The 21,316-nt window shown below is 47.3% G+C and overlaps 7 protein-coding genes across 7 annotated transcripts; 4 read left to right on the top strand and 3 right to left on the bottom strand.

Annotated features, from left to right (window-relative positions):
• Positions 1–285: 285 nt before the first annotated feature.
• Positions 286–1,479, top strand: E1B28_003903 (uncharacterized protein; the record flags this gene model as incomplete). The annotated part of the gene is made up of 3 exons (XM_043148345.1): positions 286–993; positions 1,039–1,154; positions 1,212–1,479. 3 exons carry the CDS (start codon positions 286–288, stop codon positions 1,477–1,479), a joined length of 1,092 nt encoding a protein of 363 aa, XP_043012940.1.
• Positions 1,480–1,795: 316 nt separating this feature from the next.
• On the top strand, positions 1,796–2,249 carry E1B28_003902 (uncharacterized protein; the record flags this gene model as incomplete). Its single annotated transcript, XM_043148344.1, has 2 exons — positions 1,796–2,074; positions 2,130–2,249. The coding sequence occupies 2 exons, from the start codon at positions 1,796–1,798 to the stop codon at positions 2,247–2,249; spliced, it is 399 nt and encodes a 132-aa protein (XP_043012939.1).
• A 2,257-nt stretch (positions 2,250–4,506) lies between these two features.
• E1B28_003901 (uncharacterized protein) lies at positions 4,507–7,902 on the top strand. The gene is made up of 10 exons (XM_043148343.1): positions 4,507–5,013; positions 5,108–5,216; positions 5,271–6,010; positions 6,085–6,229; positions 6,283–6,441; positions 6,507–6,704; positions 6,767–6,925; positions 7,006–7,121; positions 7,171–7,360; positions 7,433–7,902. Exons 1-10 carry the CDS (start codon positions 4,742–4,744, stop codon positions 7,589–7,591), a joined length of 2,247 nt encoding a protein of 748 aa, XP_043012938.1. The 5' UTR covers positions 4,507–4,741; the 3' UTR covers positions 7,592–7,902.
• Positions 7,903–8,607: 705 nt separating this feature from the next.
• On the bottom strand, positions 8,608–9,769 carry E1B28_003900 (uncharacterized protein). The gene has a single exon (XM_043148342.1). It carries the CDS (start codon positions 9,631–9,633, stop codon positions 8,923–8,925), a length of 711 nt encoding a protein of 236 aa, XP_043012937.1. The 5' UTR covers positions 9,634–9,769; the 3' UTR covers positions 8,608–8,922.
• A 4,270-nt stretch (positions 9,770–14,039) lies between these two features.
• E1B28_003899 (uncharacterized protein) lies at positions 14,040–14,564 on the bottom strand (the record flags this gene model as incomplete). The annotated part of the gene is made up of 1 exon (XM_043148341.1): positions 14,040–14,564. The coding sequence occupies one exon, from the start codon at positions 14,562–14,564 to the stop codon at positions 14,040–14,042; it is 525 nt and encodes a 174-aa protein (XP_043012936.1).
• Positions 14,565–14,726: 162 nt separating this feature from the next.
• Positions 14,727–15,831, top strand: E1B28_003898 (uncharacterized protein). The gene is made up of 3 exons (XM_043148340.1): positions 14,727–14,939; positions 14,988–15,420; positions 15,550–15,831. The coding sequence occupies exons 2-3, from the start codon at positions 15,306–15,308 to the stop codon at positions 15,648–15,650; spliced, it is 216 nt and encodes a 71-aa protein (XP_043012935.1). The 5' UTR covers positions 14,727–14,939; positions 14,988–15,305; the 3' UTR covers positions 15,651–15,831.
• Positions 15,832–19,451: 3,620 nt separating this feature from the next.
• Positions 19,452–21,207, bottom strand: E1B28_003897 (uncharacterized protein). The gene is made up of 4 exons (XM_043148339.1): positions 21,175–21,207; positions 20,224–21,117; positions 19,758–20,158; positions 19,452–19,704 (listed from the first exon to the last, which is right to left on the bottom strand). Exons 2-4 carry the CDS (start codon positions 21,113–21,115, stop codon positions 19,639–19,641), a joined length of 1,359 nt encoding a protein of 452 aa, XP_043012934.1. The 5' UTR covers positions 21,116–21,117; positions 21,175–21,207; the 3' UTR covers positions 19,452–19,638.
• Positions 21,208–21,316: the final 109 nt, after the last annotated feature.

The raw sequence follows: 21,316 nt of genomic DNA, 5'->3' as shown, positions 1-21,316 counted from the left end.
CCAAGACCAGACGCTGCCAGATGGAACCTACCTATCGGCTGCATCAGGCTGGCCAGTCTGATCTGGCCTGATTTATGATCGAGTTTTTCTTGACCAGGAGTTCTCTTTCGATGATTTGATTGTCATACATGATAAGACGCGTGGATCTGAGTATAGAACGCGAGAAAGAGCAGAAGAAAAAAAGATGAAGGCAAGCTGAGATGAGGGACTGAGAGCGCTAGTACGGGCCATGAGAACGTTAATTAGCGCCTGTAATACCAACAATCGTCACGTGCATCGCATAAAATGACAACCACAGCGACCACAACTTGCAACGGAGCGGCTCTCGAAGCTCTTCCGCACAGTATTCGCGTTTCTGGAGTACCATTCAATCCCAGCTCTCAATCTCAGATATCCTCCTGCTTGTTCTCGTCGTTGCTCATCAAGAATATCGCTTCCTCCACTCTTGGGCCACTTTCATTGTCGCTTCAGCGCAACGAAACATTTCCCGCTCCTCGATTCATCATAGGCCACCCAGAGGGGCCGAATACAACCGATCCCCCGGGATGGTTCATTAACCCGACCAAACCTCATTCCAACACTCTCGTCGTTGAACTCGAAGAGAAACTGGGCGCTGGTCGGACAGGCATTGCGTACTCTGCACGGATCGTCGATGGTGGCTCTTCTATCCCAGGCTCTCCTAGACCCACGCACGTTTGCATCAAATTTGCAATGCCTTATCATTGTCGGAGCCTAGCTCGAGAAGCATGGTTCTACGACCAGCTTCCCGAGGAGCAAAAATTTCAAGGCATCATAACCCCAAGATACTACGGGTTCTTTACGTCTTCACTTGGGGATGTCAGTACCATTGTGCCCTGGGAAGAGGGTGAGGTCGACATGTCTTTGACAGCCCCGGAGGATTACGACGAAGAAGGGGACCTACACCCCGATTTTCTACCCGAAGACAGGTTGGAGTCTACAGCGGTCGTGGTCAATGATGCCTATACCTCCTCAGTAAGGTCTTTCTTCACATGTATACTGGTAGACTAACCCCTGCAGAACTGGTATGATTGGCAGGCTGATCCCAAGAATCCTCTTGTCTCGGTTTTGGTGCTGGAGAAGCTGGGCGGCGTATTCAAATGGGAAGAAGGGAACAGCTCGCAGGCAGCTGTGAGGTGAGTAAGAGATACCCTTCACCGAATGCGTGAAATTCACCAAGAACTCAACCGTAGGGATATGTCAGACCTCAAAGAGATAATGACGGATCTGACAGCTGCCTATATCGTACACGCCGATGCACGGCGTTTCAACTTCCTCAAAGCGCCTGAGGATTCGTTGAGTATATGTCCCCGACATGGACATGCCCATAGGCATCGGGTTATTGACTTTGATCGGTCCTTCAAGACGGATGAGAATGTTATGCAGCGGGACCCATGGTGGCGTGAAATAAATGTTGCAACTATGGGGTATCCGCAATTTTGGTGTCAGTTCTCGGGGTAATTTTGATAGGATCATATACGTTCGTGTTCTTCGCTTCACCTCCGTTGCCCTCTTCTCTTCCACCTTGAACTGCCTCAAGACAGCGTTCGTTGCTCATCGTTACCCATTCGCACTTTCTACTGATCCCTCCTTTTGCTATTACACTAGATCCGAGCCCAATCTGGTCAACAGTGTCTGCAGTATGTATGGTTTTTTGCAAACAGTTCTAGAAGAACTCAATGTGTTCCCTCTCTCTCTCTCTTGCCTTATATTTTTACCAACCCCATTCATTACTAGCTCACGATGAAATTCCAAGTGGGAGTACCTCAACCTGGTGATGCCACCATCCGGCGTGGTCCACTCGCTTGCAAACCCCTCACCCGTCCTAAGACTAGGTCAACCACAGAGCGGAGTGCGAACAAAAAACCAACGGGATTTTGGTTTGTTTGATGGGAAATCAAAGTGGGTTCAGGCGACCCTGGAAGGGAAGCCCTGGTGGGCATACCCAACGTCCGGTATGAACCAGCTCCTGGAGGGGAACCCTCTCGTTGTCGATGACGCCGGAGTGTTGAAGGAGACTCCGGTCAGCAACGCATCCCACGCCCTCATGCGTCAGGTGAGTCACCAGCAATGATCCAGCTTCAACTACTGCTAAAAATGAACTTTGGAAGGTGTTCGTCGAATCTGCTTTGCAGAAAAACCAACTGGGCCTGTTCACCAACATGGACGTGGTGGCGTTTTTCGTTAGATTGGAAGGTCGTCCCGACGTCCCTCTAGAACAGGTGGAATAGGGCATGGTCTTGTCTGTGTTCATTCCCTGGACAAGCCCAAACCTTCACAGGCTGATTTTGGCCATGAGTGTTCTGGCTCTCGACATAGGGGCATGGGAGGCAGCTCCGGGGGACCAGAGAAAGACAGTCGAGGATATCCTTCTTCCCGATGGCGCAGAGGATTGAGTAATGGTGAAGAACAGCCCCGAGTATTGGCAGAGATATGGTGCGATGGCCGCAGACACAGTCAGGGTGATGAGTGACGAGGCTTTCGGAGGTTGAGGGCAAGTGTTCCAGTCGGGATAGCCTGCTCCTTGCAATGGTCATCGAAGGACACTGTTCAACTTGTAGCTGTACTATTAGTATGAAATTGAAATCTGCCACCCTTCCTCATGTCGTTTGCGATGAGTTTGAAGCTTGGAGCTTGGAACGGTAACGTGCCGGTGATGTATTTCTCCCACCCTCCCTTTATGAAATCACCACCAAATTCAAAGTCATGCCAAATAAATCCTCTCGACTGCCAGCGTATCATTTCGACGTGAGACATATCCCTATCAGATCGTACCCAAGCCACATCCTTTTCATCCTCGACACCACTACTAATGCCGAACATTGACCCAATTTAGCGCAGATTAGATGTGTAGATTTATAAGTCAAAGCTGTTAAAAAGAGATAGAGGAAAATCGATTCGGAGGGAATTTCAGGTATGATAGAGAATATGTGACAGAATAGCAATACCAAAACCTGGACCTTACGAGTGACAGCTGCACCGTGGAACTTGACGTCGAACGGGACGGCGGACTTACGGGTCCTTTACCTCGGAAGAATGGAGAAGTGGAAGTGACGGAAGGTATGTGTGAGTGACTACAAAGGTTGTATGTAGGAGGCGAAGAAATGGTGCACCGTACCCAGGAGAATCGAATACTATGGTAGTAAAGTCGACCCGAGTTTAACGATGTAGGAAGTGGATGACTTCCCGTAAGGATTATTTGTAAATATCGTTGCAAATAACGCTGAAAATCATCGGAGATATGTTAAGCGAGTGATACCTGGCAACAAATACCAGAATCTGAACATCAGGGCATGTTCTAAATTCTTGAATTTAGAAAGGCCTAGCGACCCCTTTCTAAACTGTTTTTGCTGCAATATTTCGTTAAGCGAGGTGAGTCCACATGATTTCCAGCCCAGATATGGAAGTTTGTCCGCACTTACGCCCTTGGCGAGCTACCACACGTGTGATAAATCCGAGCACTTTATGCAAATTTCCAGCATTGCGGGAGGCATCTGCAAATAATTCGACAATTTCCCAATTTCCAATTTACATCAAAACTTTTATTTGAAAGGAGATTATTTGCACATCCTTACGGGAAGTCATCCAGTATCCTTATATTATGGGAGAAGTGTCGCGATTATCTTGAAAAAATGATCTATGCGACAGGACCGGGGTAAATTAAAGCGGAGATCGAAATTTCCTGCGTGCACGACAATGTCCCCTCCCTTTGAGCTACAGTAACGTAGTATTTTTCATGTTCCTGTTTATTTATTCCTACTGTTATCTGACATGCATCTATACTTCAACTGTTATGAGATGTAACTTTTATATTCCCACACACTTTTTTGGTAATAATTTGTCATCTCTCACTGTCTCCTCTCCCCTTCTCTAACTGTACTGTTTTTCCACAGGTTACAGGTTTTTCTGTGCATGGGACAGGGAGGGAATGGGGTAGGCCACCCTGTACAAAGTTCTGTACACAGTACAAGTCCTCCACCTGCTATTTATGTCACCCACTATACAACATGTACTGATTTGGCACAGAATACTTTCCCCATGGGTTTGTACCTGTAAAATGGGATAGAGCATGGCCATACCTGCAGATAGGGAAGTTGGAACAGCACGGGTTGGTGGGTTTTCCTGTGCATGGGATGGGGCTGGAATGGATTAGTCACCCTGTACAAGTCCCATACCCACCATACTTTTTTCCATGGGTAACGGGTAGGACAGGTGTAATTACACCTCTGACACAGGATGTTCACAGAACAGGTCATGTGATATGAATACAGTGGGCCAAGGGACACAAACTTTCCCCCCATGGGTGATTCATGCTGTTCACTACCTGCAGAACTCCTACAGAGCGCAAGTAAGCAGGTGTATAAACATGCAAAAAAACTCGGCATAAAGGGCCGGGTCATAAGCTTGTAGAAAGTATATGGAAATGGAATGCTCAAGCGCTCAAGGCATTTGTTCAACCGCCCTTGTAGTCCCAGTTAGCTTGTTTGAGTACCATCAAGACGCGCGCTGTACGCTGTACGTGTTCAAGGTGCCAGACGCGTCGAAACTCAGGCTGCCAGCTGGGACCGCACACCAAGACCGAGGTCACCCTCTTTTAGTCGCACCTCAAGTACTCACCGTCAGCCCATCGATTACGATCAAATAAATAATAAACCTGATCAAGTCAAATTATCAAAACTTCCCCAACTTTTTTTTTTCTCTTTCACTTACCCCCCCTCCAACCATGACAACCCCTCCTCCCGGAACCCCAACCATCGTCCAATTCACACCTCTCCCCTCCCAAACCCATCCATCCTTCTGGCACAAATTGACCGAACTGAAATTGGATGTACTTAAACTGAGCGACGCGGAGGTGGAAATTGGGGGCAGGTATGGTGTTGGAAGGGTTTTTCGAGATCGAGAGGCCGCTGGTGAGAAGTGGGTCGGTGTTGGTGGGAGTTTGGGTGTTGACGAGGGTAGTTTTGGGGGTCAGACTACTACTACTACTACTACTAGGTGCGATTGGGATAAAACCTTTTTTCTTTTTCTCTTTCCCTTTCCTTCCTTAAGAGTGTAAAACTAAACAAGCTCTATCCCTATCCCTATGTAGTGTACCAGTCGGAACGGCCGTTGCGAGAGGAATCGTAAAGAACTTTAACACGATCGAAGAGTTTAAAGCTGCGGATAAGAGCAAGATTTTTAACCAAGTTGCAGATAAGGTGAATAACACGCTCGTTATTCGATTTCCTCTTCTCTGAACCCTTCAATTGTAGATATGGTCGTCAATCCACACCACGAAATCCACCACCCTCCTCAACACCTTCCTCGTTATCACCTACGCCGATCTCAAGAAATACAAATACTTTTACTGGTTCGCGTTCCCTGCTTTTGTCAGTAAACCAGCGTGGTACATCGATGGTGCTCTAGGTTGGGTTGGCGCTGCTGCTGCTGCTGCTGCTGCTACTACTACTGGTGGTGGTGGTGGTGGTGGCCCAGGCTACTCACACGACCAGCTCAAATCCATTCTAGACCAACTCCACAAATCAGCTCACTCGGGCTCGAAACCTCTACCCTATTTCCTCGTCAGATCCTCGGGAACCACCACCGTGGATGTCGTACCCGTAGAAGAATACGACCCGTCAAAAGACAGATACACGGATACACTAGATTCAACAGGGACAGGGACAGGGACGGGGACAGCGATAGGGTTCATCGATCCTTCAGCAGGAGAACAAAACCCCGGATGGCCATTACGCAATTTGTTAGCCTACATAAGAGCATTGTACCCTGGGGATAGCACGAAGAGGTTGAAGGTGGTTTGTTGGAGAGATTCGTATGTTCCTCGTGGTGAGGATGGGTGGAAGAGTCGGGTTGGGGTTATTACTCTAGGTGATGGTGATGGAACGGGGGTAGGGGATGGTAAGAGGCCCGATGCGGTAGGTTGGGAGAAGAACGTGCAGGGGAAACTTTCGCCGAGAGTGGCTGATTTGGCACCTATGATGGATCCTACGAGGTCTGGATTGTTGTTTCCATCTTTCATCCCCATCTATTTTAGCACCGCTGATACGCCCCCAACCCCCCCCCCAGATTAGCAAATCAAGCTGTGGATCTGAATCTGAAATTGATGAGATGGCGAATTATACCGAGTTTAGACCTTGAGAAGATCGCTGGTACGAAATGCCTCTTGCTCGGTGCTGGTACGCTTGGTTGTTATGTTGCGCGTTGTTTGATGGTAATGCCATTTTTTTTTACATTTTTTTTTACATCCCGCTGATGTTATTCTAGGGATGGGGAGTACGAACGATAACACTCGTCGATTCAGCACGAGTTTCCTTTTCTAATCCGGTCCGACAACCCTTGTTTCAGTTTTCGGATTGTTTGAATGGGGGAGAGCCGAAAGCGGAGTGTGCTGCTGCTCGGTTGAAGGAGGTTTGGCCTGGGTTGGTGAGTTGCAGGGGGGGGGGGGGGCGCTCTATCTGCTGTTTTGCTGAGTCAATATTCTATTTTAGAACGCGACGGGTGTATCGCTATCTATACCCATGCCAGGTCATCCCATCCCTGAATCGCCGCCATCTATAATGGAACAAACAAGGAAAGACGTGGAAAGATTGGAAAGGCTTATTGAAGAGCACGATGTGGTTTATCTGCTTATGGATTCGAGGGAGAGTCGGTGGTTGCCTAGTGTTATTTGTAGAGCGAAGGGCAAGGTGTGCACCCCCCCTCCGCGTTTACTCTTTACTTTCATGGCCTCACTGTTTGGACTTTTTAGCTTGTTATGAATGCGGCATTGGGATTTGACACTTTCCTCGTTATGAGACATGGTGCGCGACCAGCGAAGGGGGAAGAAGGAGGAGTGGATGAGGATCTGAAGGGAGCGAGGAGGCATTTGGGGTGTTATTATTGTAATGATATTGTTGCTCCTGCTGATGTGAGTCTCGTCCTAGCCCCCTTCCTCCTCCTTTGGGAAAGAACACGAGCACTAACTCCTGTGGCTCGCGTGAACCACAGTCGTTAACAGATCGAACGCTGGATCAGATGTGTACAGTTACTCGACCGGGGTTGGCATCGATTGCTGCGTCTACGGCTGTTGAACTTATGATGAGTGTGATTCAACATCCTGATGGGTGCGTGGTCGTTCCTCCCCTCCTAATGCTGATACTGATTTTCCCCTAGATTCCGAGCGGCTGCACCCCCACCTCAATCCAACCCGAATGATTACCCTCATCCAAGTGAAGGCGGGGAAGGGGAGGGGAGTAGTGTATTGGGACTCGTACCGCATCAGCTTCGAGGGTATCTTGCGCAGTTTAGGAATCTCCATGTTGTGGGAGCTGTTTATGATAGGTGTACGGGGTGTAGTGAAACGGTGGGCTCTCTCCCTTTTGGTTTGCTTAAAAACGGAACGTAAGTTTACGCTTACGCTTACCTCGACGGTTAGGTGATAGAAGCATATGAGAAAGAAGGATTTAGTATGATGTTGAGAGCGTTTAACGATCCGAAGTATTTGGAGAGGTTGACGGGGTTGGATAAGTTGTATGATGAGGGAGAGAAGGCGTTTGAAGGTGTGGATTGGGATGAGGGGGAGGATGAGTTTTGAATTTTTACGGATGCGGACACTCAATATGTGTAACATCAGCATTTTGGCACTTTGATTGCCGCGGGTTTTCTTGGGTTGTGCAACCCAAGAAAACCCGGAACAACCGACAACCACGCCATCAGCAACCCCAGTCCGTTTATTCACAATCGATTGATGGACCTGTCTGACCACCCAAATCTCTACCATTAAACTTTACCACTCACCATAAGACCATTCTAAATTATAGTAATTCTTTTCATTCATCCTTTTGGCAGATTTTAAACTCATGTATAAATAAAATTATTGATTAATGTACAATTTATATATGTGGATTGTGAGGTTGTGTGGAATTGTCGGGTGGTGCGGTTGTGTGACCATCCAAAAACCCGCCAAAACCCGGGGCAGCCGCGCCATCAAAGTGCCCAAATGCTGATGCAGTTCATCAAGTACTGGATGACTTCCCGTAAGGATGTGCAAATAATCTCCTTTCAAATAAAAGTTTTGATGTAAATTGGAAATTGGGAAATTGTCGAATTATTTGCAGATGCCTCCCGCAATGCTGGAAATTTGCATGAAGTGCTCGGATTTATCACACGTGTGGTAGCTCGCCAAGGGCGTAAGCGCGGACAAACTTCCATATCTGGGCTGGAAATCATGTGGACTCACCTCGCTTAACGAAATATTGCAGCAAAAACAGTTTAGAAAGGGGTCGCTAGGCCTTTCTAAATTCAAGAATTTAGAACATGCCCTGATGTTCAGATTCTGGTATTTGTTGCCAGGTATCACTCGCTTAACATATCTCCGATGATTTTCAGCGTTATTTGCAACGATATTTACAAATAATCCTTACGGGAAGTCATCCACTAGTGGAGAAGGCGGGGTAAATGTGTAAATGTAAATTTAGTTCAGTTCCTCGATCGGTCCTTGTCCCTGTCCCTGTGCTATACCATGCAGCTGTCTACTAAAGTATATTACTTAGGAATTTAAACCCTTCGTATACATTCGGACCTGCAAGCTGCAACCCTCAGCGCCCTCAGCGCGCGCACGAAATTTAGAAAGCATATGTTCATATGTATCTAACCAAAATGCACATTTCATATATGTATATATATATCTAACTTGTCTTTAGTAAAATGGTACAGGTCGTTTCATAAAAACATAAATACAGATAAAGTACAGATTTTTTCAATGGTTTTCTTAAACCCAAAAGAGCGAAAGTCAAAGCAGGGAGATTAGGGAATTATACTTGTTTGGAATGCAGTTAGGGATGAGGATGGGGATGATGCGATGCGATGCAATGAAAAAGAGGGAAAATGAAAAATGTCAATGACGAGAACAGCGGGGAGGGGCGGCTAAGCCACATTCAGCTCCCAAATCATCTCTCCAGTTCTCGAAGAAGTTCTCGAAGAGAGTCCCAAAAACTTATTACAACCCATCAAGAAATCCACGCGCTTGACACCACGGGCCTCTTCTACTGTACGAGAAGCAGAGTCTGCGATGTTTCTACAGCGTTGAAAGTAAGCTTCGTTCACTTTCGCGGTTGCGTCGTGAGAAGGAAGAGTTTGGTATTCTGATGAGGTGACGGGGATGTTCATGTCTCTCATCAAGGCCATGAGAACGTCGAGCACGGTCACGTAGGGGATGGGTGATTGGCGGGGGAGGAGGGAGGGAGGGGGGGTGACGGTGATGGACCATTTGAGGATGGGAGAAGTGATGGTGAGTGATGAGACTGGGGGTTCTGTGGCGGGCTCTGTGAGAATGCTGTTGGAGGGAGATTGTTGGATGATGGAAAAGGGGAGAGAGAGGTCATAGTGGATGGCAGGGGTCTTGTAGGGTGAGAAGGCGAGGAGAAAGTGGAGTCGGATGGGGAGATGTGGGTGTAAGACGTTGGTGGGTTTGTAGAGGGCATAGGGATGCTCCGCCTGGGAGGAAGTGCGAGACCTGCGATGGGGCGTCGTCGAGACGCGTAAGAGTTCGTCGGGCAGAGGACGAGAAGAAATGGATTTGGAGAGGTGATGGATGGTGTTGGTCTTGGCGAATCGTACGTGCTTCATCATTGTCATGGTTCGTAAAAGGTGGGGGGAGAATGCTAGAGAGGCATTTTGGAATTTATACAAGTAACATGGTTGCGACAGAAACTAGGTAACGCGAACAGATATAACAATGACGTTTCACGTGCTGCACCGTGCACCGGCTGCGCACTGCGTCAACTCAGTTCGTGAAACGCTGCGATCTTCTGGTTACGATCATGATATGACAATGACCAGAAATTCACGGACCATCCACGAACGCTCCGGCCCGGCCACTCGCTTCATTGATCAAATTCCTCTCCTATTATCCAACATCAAACTCCTGTGCTTTGATACTTGCCAAAGATACGTTTGAAAGCTGTCTCGTTTTCCCTTCCGCCTTTCACACATTAGTACCCCGCAACTTTGTCTTTGTCGTGCCTACATTTCTGCTTTCGCGCGATGGGTTCAAGTTGTTTCCAAGTTCGAGTTGTTCTGATACCTCCATTCATACATGACCGAGCGAAGCGCCTGAACTAGCTCACAGATTGCAGCATGCAGCATCTTTTTACGGGCTGTTCAATAGGTTAGTTGCATGGCGTTTGAGCGTTAAACAAAGCCGTACATCTGTTTTGGCCCACCTGGGTTCACGGTATCTCACATTTCTGCTTTCGCGCGATCCGGAAAAAGTTCCTATTCATCATGGTCCGCGTGTCGAAGCGCCTGAACGTACTTGGTAGTAGTATGCATATGGATGTTGCAGAAGCAGCATACAAGCATCTTTTTATCTTTTCCCGGGCAGTTCGGTTATCTTGTTCACATCGTTTGGTGTTTTAACAAGCAATATGCTTGGTGGGGGGTCAATGGAATTCGGGGAGACACCCGTACTGACTACTGAGCGTGGCACTGGCAACCCGCACGATTTTAGTAGGGTTGAGATTCTGAGAAGACGCTTAGCACCCCGACACTTGCACTTGGTACTCGCACGTCGTGAAAGCTGTAGTAGAAAATGTCGCTGCGCCGAAGAATAACTTGGCAACGCGCATGATGGGTAGTACATTGTAGTATTCCTTTCCTTGTACCCGACATATCGGCCCTTACTACAGTTAGTACCTGCTGCCAGTGGCAAGTGGCGGTGAAACGCGTTCGTGAAAGCTGTAAAACCTCGAAAATCCACCATGTCACATAGAGTATATATGTGGGGTAGTTATGTTGTAGTCCGTCTTTCTTATCGCGAGCGAAGTCTTCGGGGTGGTGGTGGCCCCGATAGCTTGAATGATTATGGCACGTGGATGTATTCGGCGTATAATGAACAACAGGCACTCCTAAGTTTTAGAAAGAAGTTCAACAATGGTCACGGTTCTATTCGCATAACCCCCCACTCACCCAAACTAGCCTTAGTAGGGGGTCGAGAACTGGCCACACGATGACGTGTAGGAAGAGGAAAGAAACGGAAAGAACCAACAAAGGGTGGGAGGAAAGGGTTCTCTGAAGCCCAAGCGAGCGAAGCGAAACTTCCATTCCAGGAATGAATTAACAGATAACACGGCGGCGGTACTTACAACCTTCTACTAGCTTGAATAAAATCACTGTAAATCACTGATCCCAGTTCCCGCTCTGAGATCAACAAACACGGAGGGAAGCCTACGCCGAAAGAGTCTTCAAAAAGGGGGGACACATAGAAGATTACGTTCAAGTTCCAGTTCCAGAATCAGATTCACTGTCACAGGTGAGAATGATCTTATCATCTATGTAAGATGTCAAGCTTTCAAGGGCAAGGCTGGTCAAGATGAGATTGCCCAATAGACTGGAGATTTGGAGATTTGCTGTTGTGAGTTTTGAGGTCTAGCTTGAGCAAATCACTGACCCCCAGCTCCCGCATGAAGGCAAGACGCCGAAAGAGGGGAGTAACACGTAAAGTATTATAGATTACGTTCCAGTCAAGTCAACAGAACGATCTAGCCGTTATTTTTGTTATGTCAAGGGCGGTGGTCAAGCTTTCAAGCTTCAAGGTTAATGGCTGAAGAATCATTCGAACATTGAGATTGGAGATCAAAGTTTTGTTGGGGACTCGAAGTATTAGCCATAGAAACAACGCTTGAAACGCGATACTAGTTGCCAAGGTGCCGGTGCCAGTGCCACCGACGCGAACACAAAAAGTGTTGTCAAAAAGTGAGGGCACCGGGCAAGTCCGACTCGGACGCACTTGAATTACCGTCCGTGAGTTTGTATCTTGTATGGGGATTGCCATCAACCGTCTGTCTTGCACGCAATGATTTGCTTCCCCCGTACTATAGATGTACTTGACTTCCTTCGGAGCCTTCCGTAGATCATCTGCATCAACCCCCGGGGCCCGACAGGTTTGAGGAATGTAAGTTACAAAGATCACGCGGGGATGCCATGGGATGGGATGGGATTCGACCAACACAAAGGCAGTCCAAGTCCAGATTAAAACTCTTCATGACTCTCTTCTTTGATAGACCCCCCCCCCAACATACGAGTTCGTGCTAGGCGTGTTGACCCCCCTAGGCTGGCTCAAGATAGATCCGGGGTCGGAAGAGCTGCAACATGTACATTCCATTGTCCTAGATGTGAGAAATTTCTTTGAATTTTTTATGCTCCAGGATAAAACACGACAACGAGATGGTTTTTTTTTTTTTTTTGCTGTGGAGGTGAAACTGCCGGTGTGCGGCGTGATAATAAGTTACCACTGAGACCGAGTTGATGAGAGGAGAAAATAGAAAATTCGAAACTGTTAATGAGTGCGGCACGCGTGAGCGAAGGCGTGGGACTGTTCAAATAACCGCCATGCTCGCTCTCTTCACTCTGATATCTATCTATCTCTTCACTTTTCTATCATGTCCGAAAGACCCCGTAAAGACTTTCAATTCAACAGAACGAGTTGTTAGTCAAGCTGGCAATCATACCGAAGAAGATTTACCTACTTTTCTCCTCCATCACCCACCATCCATTGTCGTGTCGCATAAAATACAATTCCACACCCTGGTCACTCAGATCCTTTCGAAACAGCCCCTCGCATCAAGATCGTGATTTCAGCGCTTCAGCGTTCCAGCATAAACTTAGACTACGGTTACGCAGCGTTATCCTCCTCCTCTCGTCAAGCACTTCTCAACGACCCTTGGAAAATTGGCACAATGCAAAGTTCTACGTAACGCACGCGTGGAGCAACCAGCTGTGCATTCAGGCTGCGTGGAACTTTAGCCTATTCTGTGAAACGAATACGACGCGCAGATTAATGAAACGGTATGATATTGATATTGATATTTGATACTTGATATAGATATAGATATTGTTGGTGCGTAGTAGTGATATTGTTGATACGTAGCACTACTACGCACCACGCACCACGCAGCAATCCAAGGACGAACTTTACTGATGTTCTCCTTTTTTTTTGGCAACTCGTGGAGATCCGCATCGATTTGGTTTTCACGAATCACGCAGCAACATGTGGGGTTGGAGGAATGGTCATGGATCATGATCGTAGAAAAAAGTAATGTGATCTTCGCATACAGGCGTCTCGAATCGGCACTCCTCCCAGGTCTGTGTTCACGATTTAGAAAAAAAAAAGGAATATTCTTATTCTCGTACTGGAATCCACCTACCAAATTGCACATTATCTCTAGGTCAAGTATTCCTTTCAAACTGGCCTTGGGTAACCAATACGTTTCCGTCGTCTGCCGAACCAGTGGACCTCGATAACATCGCTTCTGAATGACGTATAGAAGAAAGCGGAATGAGCGAACGGAGGGGAAAGTTCCATCGACAAGAAGCTCGTCGAGCAACTTCCATTCTGGAAGTTCGAGATACGCCTGGTCATCGAGCCTAGTGACCCCAGCTTCCGCCTTGAATTCAATAACACGGAGGCAAGGCGCCGAAAGACTCTTCAAAAGAGGTACGGTAACACGCAAAGCGGAAGGTAAATTGCGTTTCAGTTCAGAGTGATCCAGCCGTATTTCTGTCAAGGCAGTGAACTGGCTGAGAATCTTTGAATCGATGAGATGTGCTGCAGATTGAAGTGTCAGTACAGAAATACGCGGGACAGATCATGAAACATACAAGATAACATATCCGTGTAATTATCTGGGAAACCCAGATCTAACGCAGTCAAGCTGCCACTGATGCGAGTACAAATGTTGTCAAGTGCAGAGATAACAGGAGAAGGCATTCCAAAGGGCAACTCCGACCACTTCATTGCAAGCAGCTGTAGCTTCGACAGGTCGAACCCCGGAGAGGAAAACCACAGAAGCAGGTCATGACATGCATCGGCAGTTGACAAACTCAACACTTCCGTCAGTTGCACGGATTTCCCGTCCAATGGAAACTGCCTGCACAATGATTGACCAGCCTCAAGAACAGATGCACCTTTCTCGGGATCATACTCCATTCCAATATCTCCGTGGATCATCAACCCCGACAGCTTCGAGAAAGAGAAAACAAGGTCAGGCAAATCCTTGCTCCGACTCATGCATGGGATTCGACCAACAGAAAAGGCACTCCAGATTACAAAAACTCTTGATGAGTCTCTGTTCGACAGGCCCCCAACGTACGAAATCGACTATTTCGAGTCGTGTCACGCCTGTAAGAAGAGCTGCTGCAAGTCGTTTCGCGGGTTGGCCTCGCAAATAGGGGGATTCTAGGCAATCGTCTTCGGGGTCGGAGAGCTCCAAGACTCGAACAAAACTTGCTAGATGCGGAAACTTTTTGAATTTTTTACTCCAATGTTTGCAGGATGCTCCGGAGGAAACACGGATTTGCCAGTGAAGGCGAGACTGTGCGGCGTGATACCATTGACGCGAGACTAGAGTCAATGGGATAAGATCTTGAACTGAATCGGCGATGAGAGAGACGATTTCGTTTGGGAGAGGAATAGATTTTGTGTTCTCAACTGAGGTTGTCGGCTGTGCGGGTTCGGGTTCGGGTTCAGCGTGGTCCGGGCCGTACAAACGATGTTTCTTGGCAGCCATGTCTGATGACAGTCAGCTTCAGCACATTGTGAATAATGTAGAGTAGAGAATATACAGACCTTCTGGTGGCAGGGGCCCTAGGGGTAGTGGTGGTGAAACAAGAGGGACAAGGGGCGTCACGCGTGGTAAAAAATAAACATCGTCGATACTCTAAACCACGTGCAGGCGTTCAAGAAGAAGTTTACCGTGACCTCAAAACATCCCGACTACGTCGTAGCGCATCTAGTAAAACATACACCTACGGCGGAGAAATGGCTGAAGAGGCTCGTTTGGGAGGAGTAGAGTTCGCAAGGAACTTGTTTTGCAGGACGGACGGACGGACGACGAGGGGGTGGCTGTTATGGGGGATATTCATATCAAGAAGGGATCAGCGAGGTGAGACTAATTTCTTGATTTTTTGACGGCCTCTAAATGGTTTTGCAGCACTACTAGACGATATGGAGTAACCCTCAAAGACAGAATGCGACTGCCAGCATTTGGTTTGACTTTGGGACCATCATGCTCACTCGATGCCTTTTGAGAAGGGCCAGTATACGTCTTACATCAGTTGCATCACCTTCATGATATCTGGTTCTGGTGTGGATACGGCCGAAGTATCGTCAAGCGAAGTTCATAGCGGCCCTTCATCCTGATATTGCACCTTGGATGTTTGGTGTCGCTATCGGGGTAGTCCTGCCACTGTCGTTGATGAGAGGGTACACCAACTTGAAAGAAGATTGAAGTGGATCCATCGCGCTGGACATGACGGCTGCAGTACAAAGTGGAGATCGTGCACCGGAAGTTCTTGCGCTTGGCGAGGACGGGAATAGGAATGTGACACGGTGCATACACTCTTTTGGTGAAAGCCCCAGCGAAGGTGAGGTTTCTTCCTTTTTCGTCCGCCAACATTGCCCGACCCTTATGTGGAACAATGTAAAATCTATGTTTACGGACTTTGAGAAGAATACATTCTTCAAGTGTTTCTGCATCCTAACGCGAATTACAGCTTCCGGGTGGGAATCCAAAGGCTTCGTTGTCCATACAAGGCTCGAAGGCAGCGAAACAGCCGCCAAGTCGCAGAAGAAGCTATCCGCGCTGAATTTTTAGCTCCCGTCACCATCGTAGGGGGCATATATAGCAAGCGCGTGGCTCATCGGATTTCACTGTATCCACGACCAGCACCACGAACGCTTCCTTGTTTCTACTGTAGTGGACTCCACGACCGGCGCCACATCAAATAGTACTAGGCGTTGTCACACGAACGCTTGCTTTGCACACCCGGCCCAGCCACTCGCTTCGAATTTCACTGTCATTGATCAAATTCGAGTCTCCTAATATCTAACATCAAACTCCTGTGCTTTGCCAGCGAGGTCCTAGAGCTGCTATGAAGATACGTTTGAAAGCCGTCTCGTTTCCTCCGAGTTGCCCTTCCGCCTTTGACATTACATTAGTACCCCGCAACTTTGTCTTTTGCCTACATTCTTTGCTTTCGCGCGATGGGTTCAAGTTGTTTTCAATGTTCTGATACCTCCATTCATCATGACCCATGCAGCCTCTTTTTATGGGCTGTCCAATAGGGCCTAGTTAGTTAGTTAGTTGCATTGTTGGTGTTGAGCGTTTAAACAACGCCGTACATCTGTTTGCCCCCGGAGAGTCACGGTTCTCTCATATTTCGGGAAAAGGTGGGCCTGGGGTTGTTTCTGATAATTCTGTTCAATCATGATCGAGCGAAACGCCTGAACTATAGCTCACCAGATTGCAGCATGCAGCCATCTTTTTAGTATGGGCTGTTCAATACTAAATAGTTTGGTTGTGTTTGAAGTTGGCGTTTGAGCGTTAAACAAGGCCGTACATCTGTTTTGCCGCTGGGTCACGGTATATCAGGCCTCAGGCTTTGATCTTCTTTTTTTTTTCACAATTTCTGCTTTTCGCGCAATCCGGAAAAGTTGTTCGAGGAGATTCCTATTCATCATCCACATGTCGGCGTGTCGAAGCACCTGAACTATGTAGTATGGATGTTGCAGAAGCAGCATATAAGCATCTTTTCGGTTACGTTCACTTGTTCAACCGTTCAACTGTTCAATCGTTTCAAGGTGTTTAACAAGCAGTACTGCATCAATGGAATCAACCGTAACTGAGCGTGGCACTGGCAACGCGCACGATTTAGTACTAGTAGGTTCCCCCCGACACTTGGTACTCGAATTGAACTTATCGTGAAAGCTGTAGTGGTAAAACAAAACAAAACAAGGACCATCGACTTCGGTGAAAGATAACTTGAACTTGGGCAACGCGCACGACCCACCTTGTATTTCCCTTCCCTTCCCTTGTATAGTACCCGACATGTCGGCCCTTACAAGTCAGTACTTGCTGCCAGTGGCAAGTGCAGTGGCGGTCACGAAGCGCGTTCGTGAAAGCTGTTAAAACCCAAAACCTCGAAAATCCGCCATGTCGATCTATAGCATAGTCATGGTGGAACGGTTCTTCCTTCAAATCGCGAGCGAAGTCTTCGGGGTGTTGGTGGCCCCCCTTCTGCAGGATAGCTTGAATGATTATGGCACGTGGATAATGAATAACAGGCAGAGGGCTCCTAAGTTTTAGAACTGAGAAGTTCAAATGTTACGGTTCTATTTCGCATAACCCCCACTCACCCAAACTAACCCTCTTAGCCTTAGTAGGGGCAGAAGAGGGAGGGAAAGGGTTCCATCGACGAGAAGTCTGAGCGAAACTTCCATTTCCAGGAATGAATTATGAGAGAACACGGCGGCGGGACTTCTAGCTTGAATAAATCACTTGTAAATCACTGATCCCAGTTTCCCGCATCGAGACACGGAGGGAAGCCTGTGCCGAAAGGTAGAAGATTAGCCCTACGTTTCAAGTTCCAGTTCCAGTTCCAGTGGTAGAATCAGAAACACCGTCACGACTCACAGGTCAACCAGAAGTGAGAGTGATCTTATCATCTATGTAAGCTGTTTGGATGGTTGATGAGATTGCCATGGCCCAATTAGATTGGAGATTTGGAGATTTTGCTGTTGTGAATTTTGAATTTGAGGTCTAGCTTGAGTAAATCACTCGCCGAAAGAGTCTTCAAAAAGGGGGGTGAGTAACACGTAAAGCTTTAAAGTATTATAGATTACGTTCCAGTACAGTCAATTGCAACAGATGGCTGAAGAATCATTCGAACATTGATGAGCCTAGATTGGAGAATCGAAGTAATAGTAATTCAGCCATAGAAACAAGTACTAGTTGCTAACCGACGCGAGCGCCGAGCGCCGAGCACAATTGAAAGTGTTGTTCAAAAGTGAGGACATCGGGCAAGTCCGACTCGGACGCACTTTGCAAGCAGGTTTAACGAAAAACGTAGATCATCTGCATCAACCCCCCGAGGAAGAGGAAACAATATACGAAGATCAGGTAGGGATCCTTGTTCCATTGGGATTCGACCAACACAAAGGCAGTCCAAGCCCAGATTAACCGGAAACTCTTCACGACTCTCTTCTTTGATAGACATACAGAATCCCCCCCTAGGCTCAGGTCGGAAGAGCTCCATTGTCCTAGATGTGAGAAACCTCTTTGAAAGTTTATGCAAAAACACAACAACGAGATGGATTTGTTTGCTGATGGAGGCGAGACGAGACTGTGCGGGCGTGATGATGAGTTTACCACTGAGACCGAGTTGATGAGAGGAGAAAATTCGAACTGGGTGCGTAATGAGAGGAATATCTTGACGCACGCGCGAGCGAAGGCGTGGGAATGTTCAACGTTCAACCGCCATGCTCATTCATGTTTTTGTCGTTCATCGCTCTCTTCACTCTTCACTTTTTTATCATGTCCGAAAGACCCCGTCAAGGCTGTCGATTCAAGGGAAAGAGTTGTTAGTCAAGAAAATACTCTGCGACGACGTTACCGATGCTTTTCAAATTTCAAATAAACTGGCAATCTGAAATCATTACCAAAGAATCAAGATTTACCTGATTTTCTCCTCCATCACCCACCACCATCCATTGTGGACTGTCGCATAAAAATCCCAATTCATTATTCCACACCGGTACCTTGGTCACTCAGATCCCCCTCGCATCATGATTCGTGGTTCATGATTCCTAACCCATACCACTCTTCCACTACGGCTTACGCAGCGTTACCCCCTTCTTGTTAATAACCTTCGAAAATCGGCTTTTCTGTAAAACGCAATGTCCTACGCGTGGAGCAACCAGTGACCAGCTGTGCATTCAGTGCTGCGTGGAACTTCAGTTTTCTTCTTGTGAAACGAATGCGACGCGCAGATTGAATGATATGGTATACGGTATGATATTGATATTGATAATTTGATACTTGGTATTTGATACTTGATATAGATATTGATATTGTTGGTACGTAGCACTACTACGCACTACGCACCACGCACCACGCACCCACGCAGCAATCCCAAGAAATTAAAAAAACGAACTTTGCTGATCTTCTCCTGCAACTCGTGGAGATCCGCATCAACTTCGATGGGTTGGGAGGGATGATCATGATCGTAATCATAATCACAATCAATAGCTTTGCAAGTTAAGTGTTTCTCAAAAGAGCTCTAGTAACAAATTCGTTGCACCGAAACGCACACTGCAGCAGATGGGACATGTACATATACCAGATCCGGTCTTATTGATTCTCAAACTGTGTGACAACTCTTTGGCTATCAGTATAAGTAATAACCATGGCCACAAGTTCGTTGCACAAGTGCGAGCGCGGAGGACAATTTCAAAAAAATGGGTCAAACTTGAATGACTCGTGATCAGAGCTGCTTTGAATTTCTTAGTTTCCCTCATACAGTACAGCTGGAGCCGCGTGGGCCGTGGGCTGAAACTTGCTACAGTATCAGAAAGCAGGCAGGGCTACTTCGTTATATTCTGTCTATTTGCCCCTGAGCACGGTACTGCAGCAATGGAATCCGACAGGCATGATAAGTACATATACTGGCGCATCGGTTCTTTGTCGATTTTTGAGGTTTGAGGGCAGTTAGGAGGAACAGGTAACCACAAAAAAGTGGACTAGGCCACGCAAAGATAAACTTCATTTGTAATAAGAAAGTCCCTTCTGCAGATATCTTCGAGGATTAACCAGAGAAAAAAGTAATGTAATCTTCGCATACAGGCGTCTCGAATCGGCACTCCTCCCAAGTCTGTATTCAACGATTTAGTAAAATAAAAGGATTATTAACTGGAATCCACCTACCAAATTGCACATTATCTCTAGGTCAAGTATTCCTTTCGAACTGGCCTTGGGTAACCAATACGTTTCCGCCGTGCACCGAACCAGTGGACCTCGATAACATCGCTTCTGAATGACGTATAGAAGAAAACGGAACGAGCGAACGGAGGGGAAAGTTCCATCGACAAGAAGCTCGTCGAGCAATTTCCATTCCGCAAGTTCGAGATACTCCTGGTCATCGCGCTTAGTGACCCCAGCTCCCGCTTTGAATTCAATAACACGGAGGCAAGGCGCCGAAAGACTCTTCAAAAGGGGCACGGTAACACCCAAAGCGGAAGGTAAATTGCGTTCCAGTTCAGAGTGATCCAGCCGTATTTCTATCAAGGCAGTGAACTGGCTGAGAATCTTTGAATCGATGAGATGCGCTGCAGATTTGAAGGGTTTGTTGTATCAGCACAGAAACACGGGGGAACAGATTCATGAAACACACAAGATAACACATCCGTGGGATCATCTGGGAAACCCAGATCTAACACAGTCAAGCTGCCGCTGATGCGAGTACAAATGTTGTCAAGTGCAGAGATAACAGGAGAAGGCATTCCAAAGGGCAACTCCGACCACTTCATTGCAAGCAGCTGTAGCTTCGACAGGTCGAACCCCGGAGAGGAAAACCACATAAGCAGGTCATGACATGCATCGGCAGTTGACAAACTCAACACTTCCGTCAGCTGCACGGGTTTCCCATCCAATGGAAACTGCCTGCACATTGATTTCCCGGCCTCAATAACAGATGCACCTTCCTCGGGATCATACTCCATTCCAATATCTCCATAGATCATCAACCCCGACAGCTTCGAGAAAGAGAAAACAAGATCAGGCAAATCCTTACTCCGACTCATGCATGGGATTCGACCAACAGAAAGGCACTCCAGATTACAAAAACTCTTGATGAGTCTCTGTTCGACAGGCCCCCAACGTACGAAATCGACTATTTCGAGCCGTGTCACCCCTGTAAGAGCTGCTGCAAGCCTTTTCGCGGGTTGGCTTCGCAAATAAGGGGATTCTAGGCAATCATCGTCGGGATCGGAGAGCTCCAAGACTCGAACAAAACTTGCTAGATGTGGAAATTTGTTGAATTTTCTACTCCAATGTTTGCAGGATGCTCCGGAGGAAACACGGATTTGCCAGTGGAGGCGAGACTGTGCGGCGTGATACCATTGACGCGAGACTAGAGTCAATGGGATAAGATCTTGAACTGAATCGGCGATGAGAGAGACGATTTCGTTTGGGAGAGGAATAGAAACTGAGGTTGTAGGTTGTGCGGGCTCGGGTTCGGGCTCAGCGTGGTCTGGGCCGTACAAATGACGTTTCTTGGGAGCCATGTCTGATGACAGTCAGCTTCAGCACATTGTGAATAATGTAGGGTGGAGAATATACAGACCTTCTAGTGGCAGGGGCCCTAGGGATAGTGGTGGTGAAACAAGAGGAACAAGGGGCGTCACGCGTGGTAAAAAATAAACGTCGATACTCTAAACCACGTGGAGGCGTTCAAGAAGACGTTTTACCTCAAAGACCGATTCAAG

This window comes from Marasmius oreades, chromosome 2 (genome assembly GCF_018924745.1).
Source record: "Marasmius oreades isolate 03SP1 chromosome 2, whole genome shotgun sequence".
NCBI lineage: Eukaryota > Fungi > Basidiomycota > Agaricomycetes > Agaricales > Marasmiaceae > Marasmius > Marasmius oreades.
This window is presented reverse-complemented; position numbering and strand designations above follow the sequence as displayed.

Excerpts from the sequence above, each read along its gene's own strand:
- E1B28_003901 (XM_043148343.1), top strand. The coding sequence starts at position 4,742 with ATGACAACCCCTCCTCCCGGAACCCCAACCATCGTCCAATTCACACCT. Across the intron at positions 5,014-5,107 it reads ACTACTACTACTACTACTAG|TGTACCAGTCGGAACGGCCG; the intron begins GTGCGATTGGGA and ends ATCCCTATGTAG. Across the intron at positions 6,926-7,005 it reads ATATTGTTGCTCCTGCTGAT|TCGTTAACAGATCGAACGCT; the intron begins GTGAGTCTCGTC and ends CGTGAACCACAG.
- E1B28_003900 (XM_043148342.1), bottom strand. The coding sequence starts at position 9,633 with ATGACAATGATGAAGCACGTACGATTCGCCAAGACCAACACCATCCAT.
- E1B28_003898 (XM_043148340.1), top strand. The coding sequence starts at position 15,306 with ATGACGGCTGCAGTACAAAGTGGAGATCGTGCACCGGAAGTTCTTGCG. Across the intron at positions 15,421-15,549 it reads TGGTGAAAGCCCCAGCGAAG|CTTCCGGGTGGGAATCCAAA; the intron begins GTGAGGTTTCTT and ends CGCGAATTACAG.
- E1B28_003897 (XM_043148339.1), bottom strand. The coding sequence starts at position 21,115 with ATGGCTCCCAAGAAACGTCATTTGTACGGCCCAGACCACGCTGAGCCC. Across the intron at positions 20,159-20,223 it reads TCCCACGGATGTGTTATCTT|CGCATCTCATCGATTCAAAG; the intron begins GTGTGTTTCATG and ends TCAAATCTGCAG. Across the intron at positions 19,705-19,757 it reads TAGAGATAATGTGCAATTTG|ACTTGGGAGGAGTGCCGATT; the intron begins GTAGGTGGATTC and ends CGTTGAATACAG.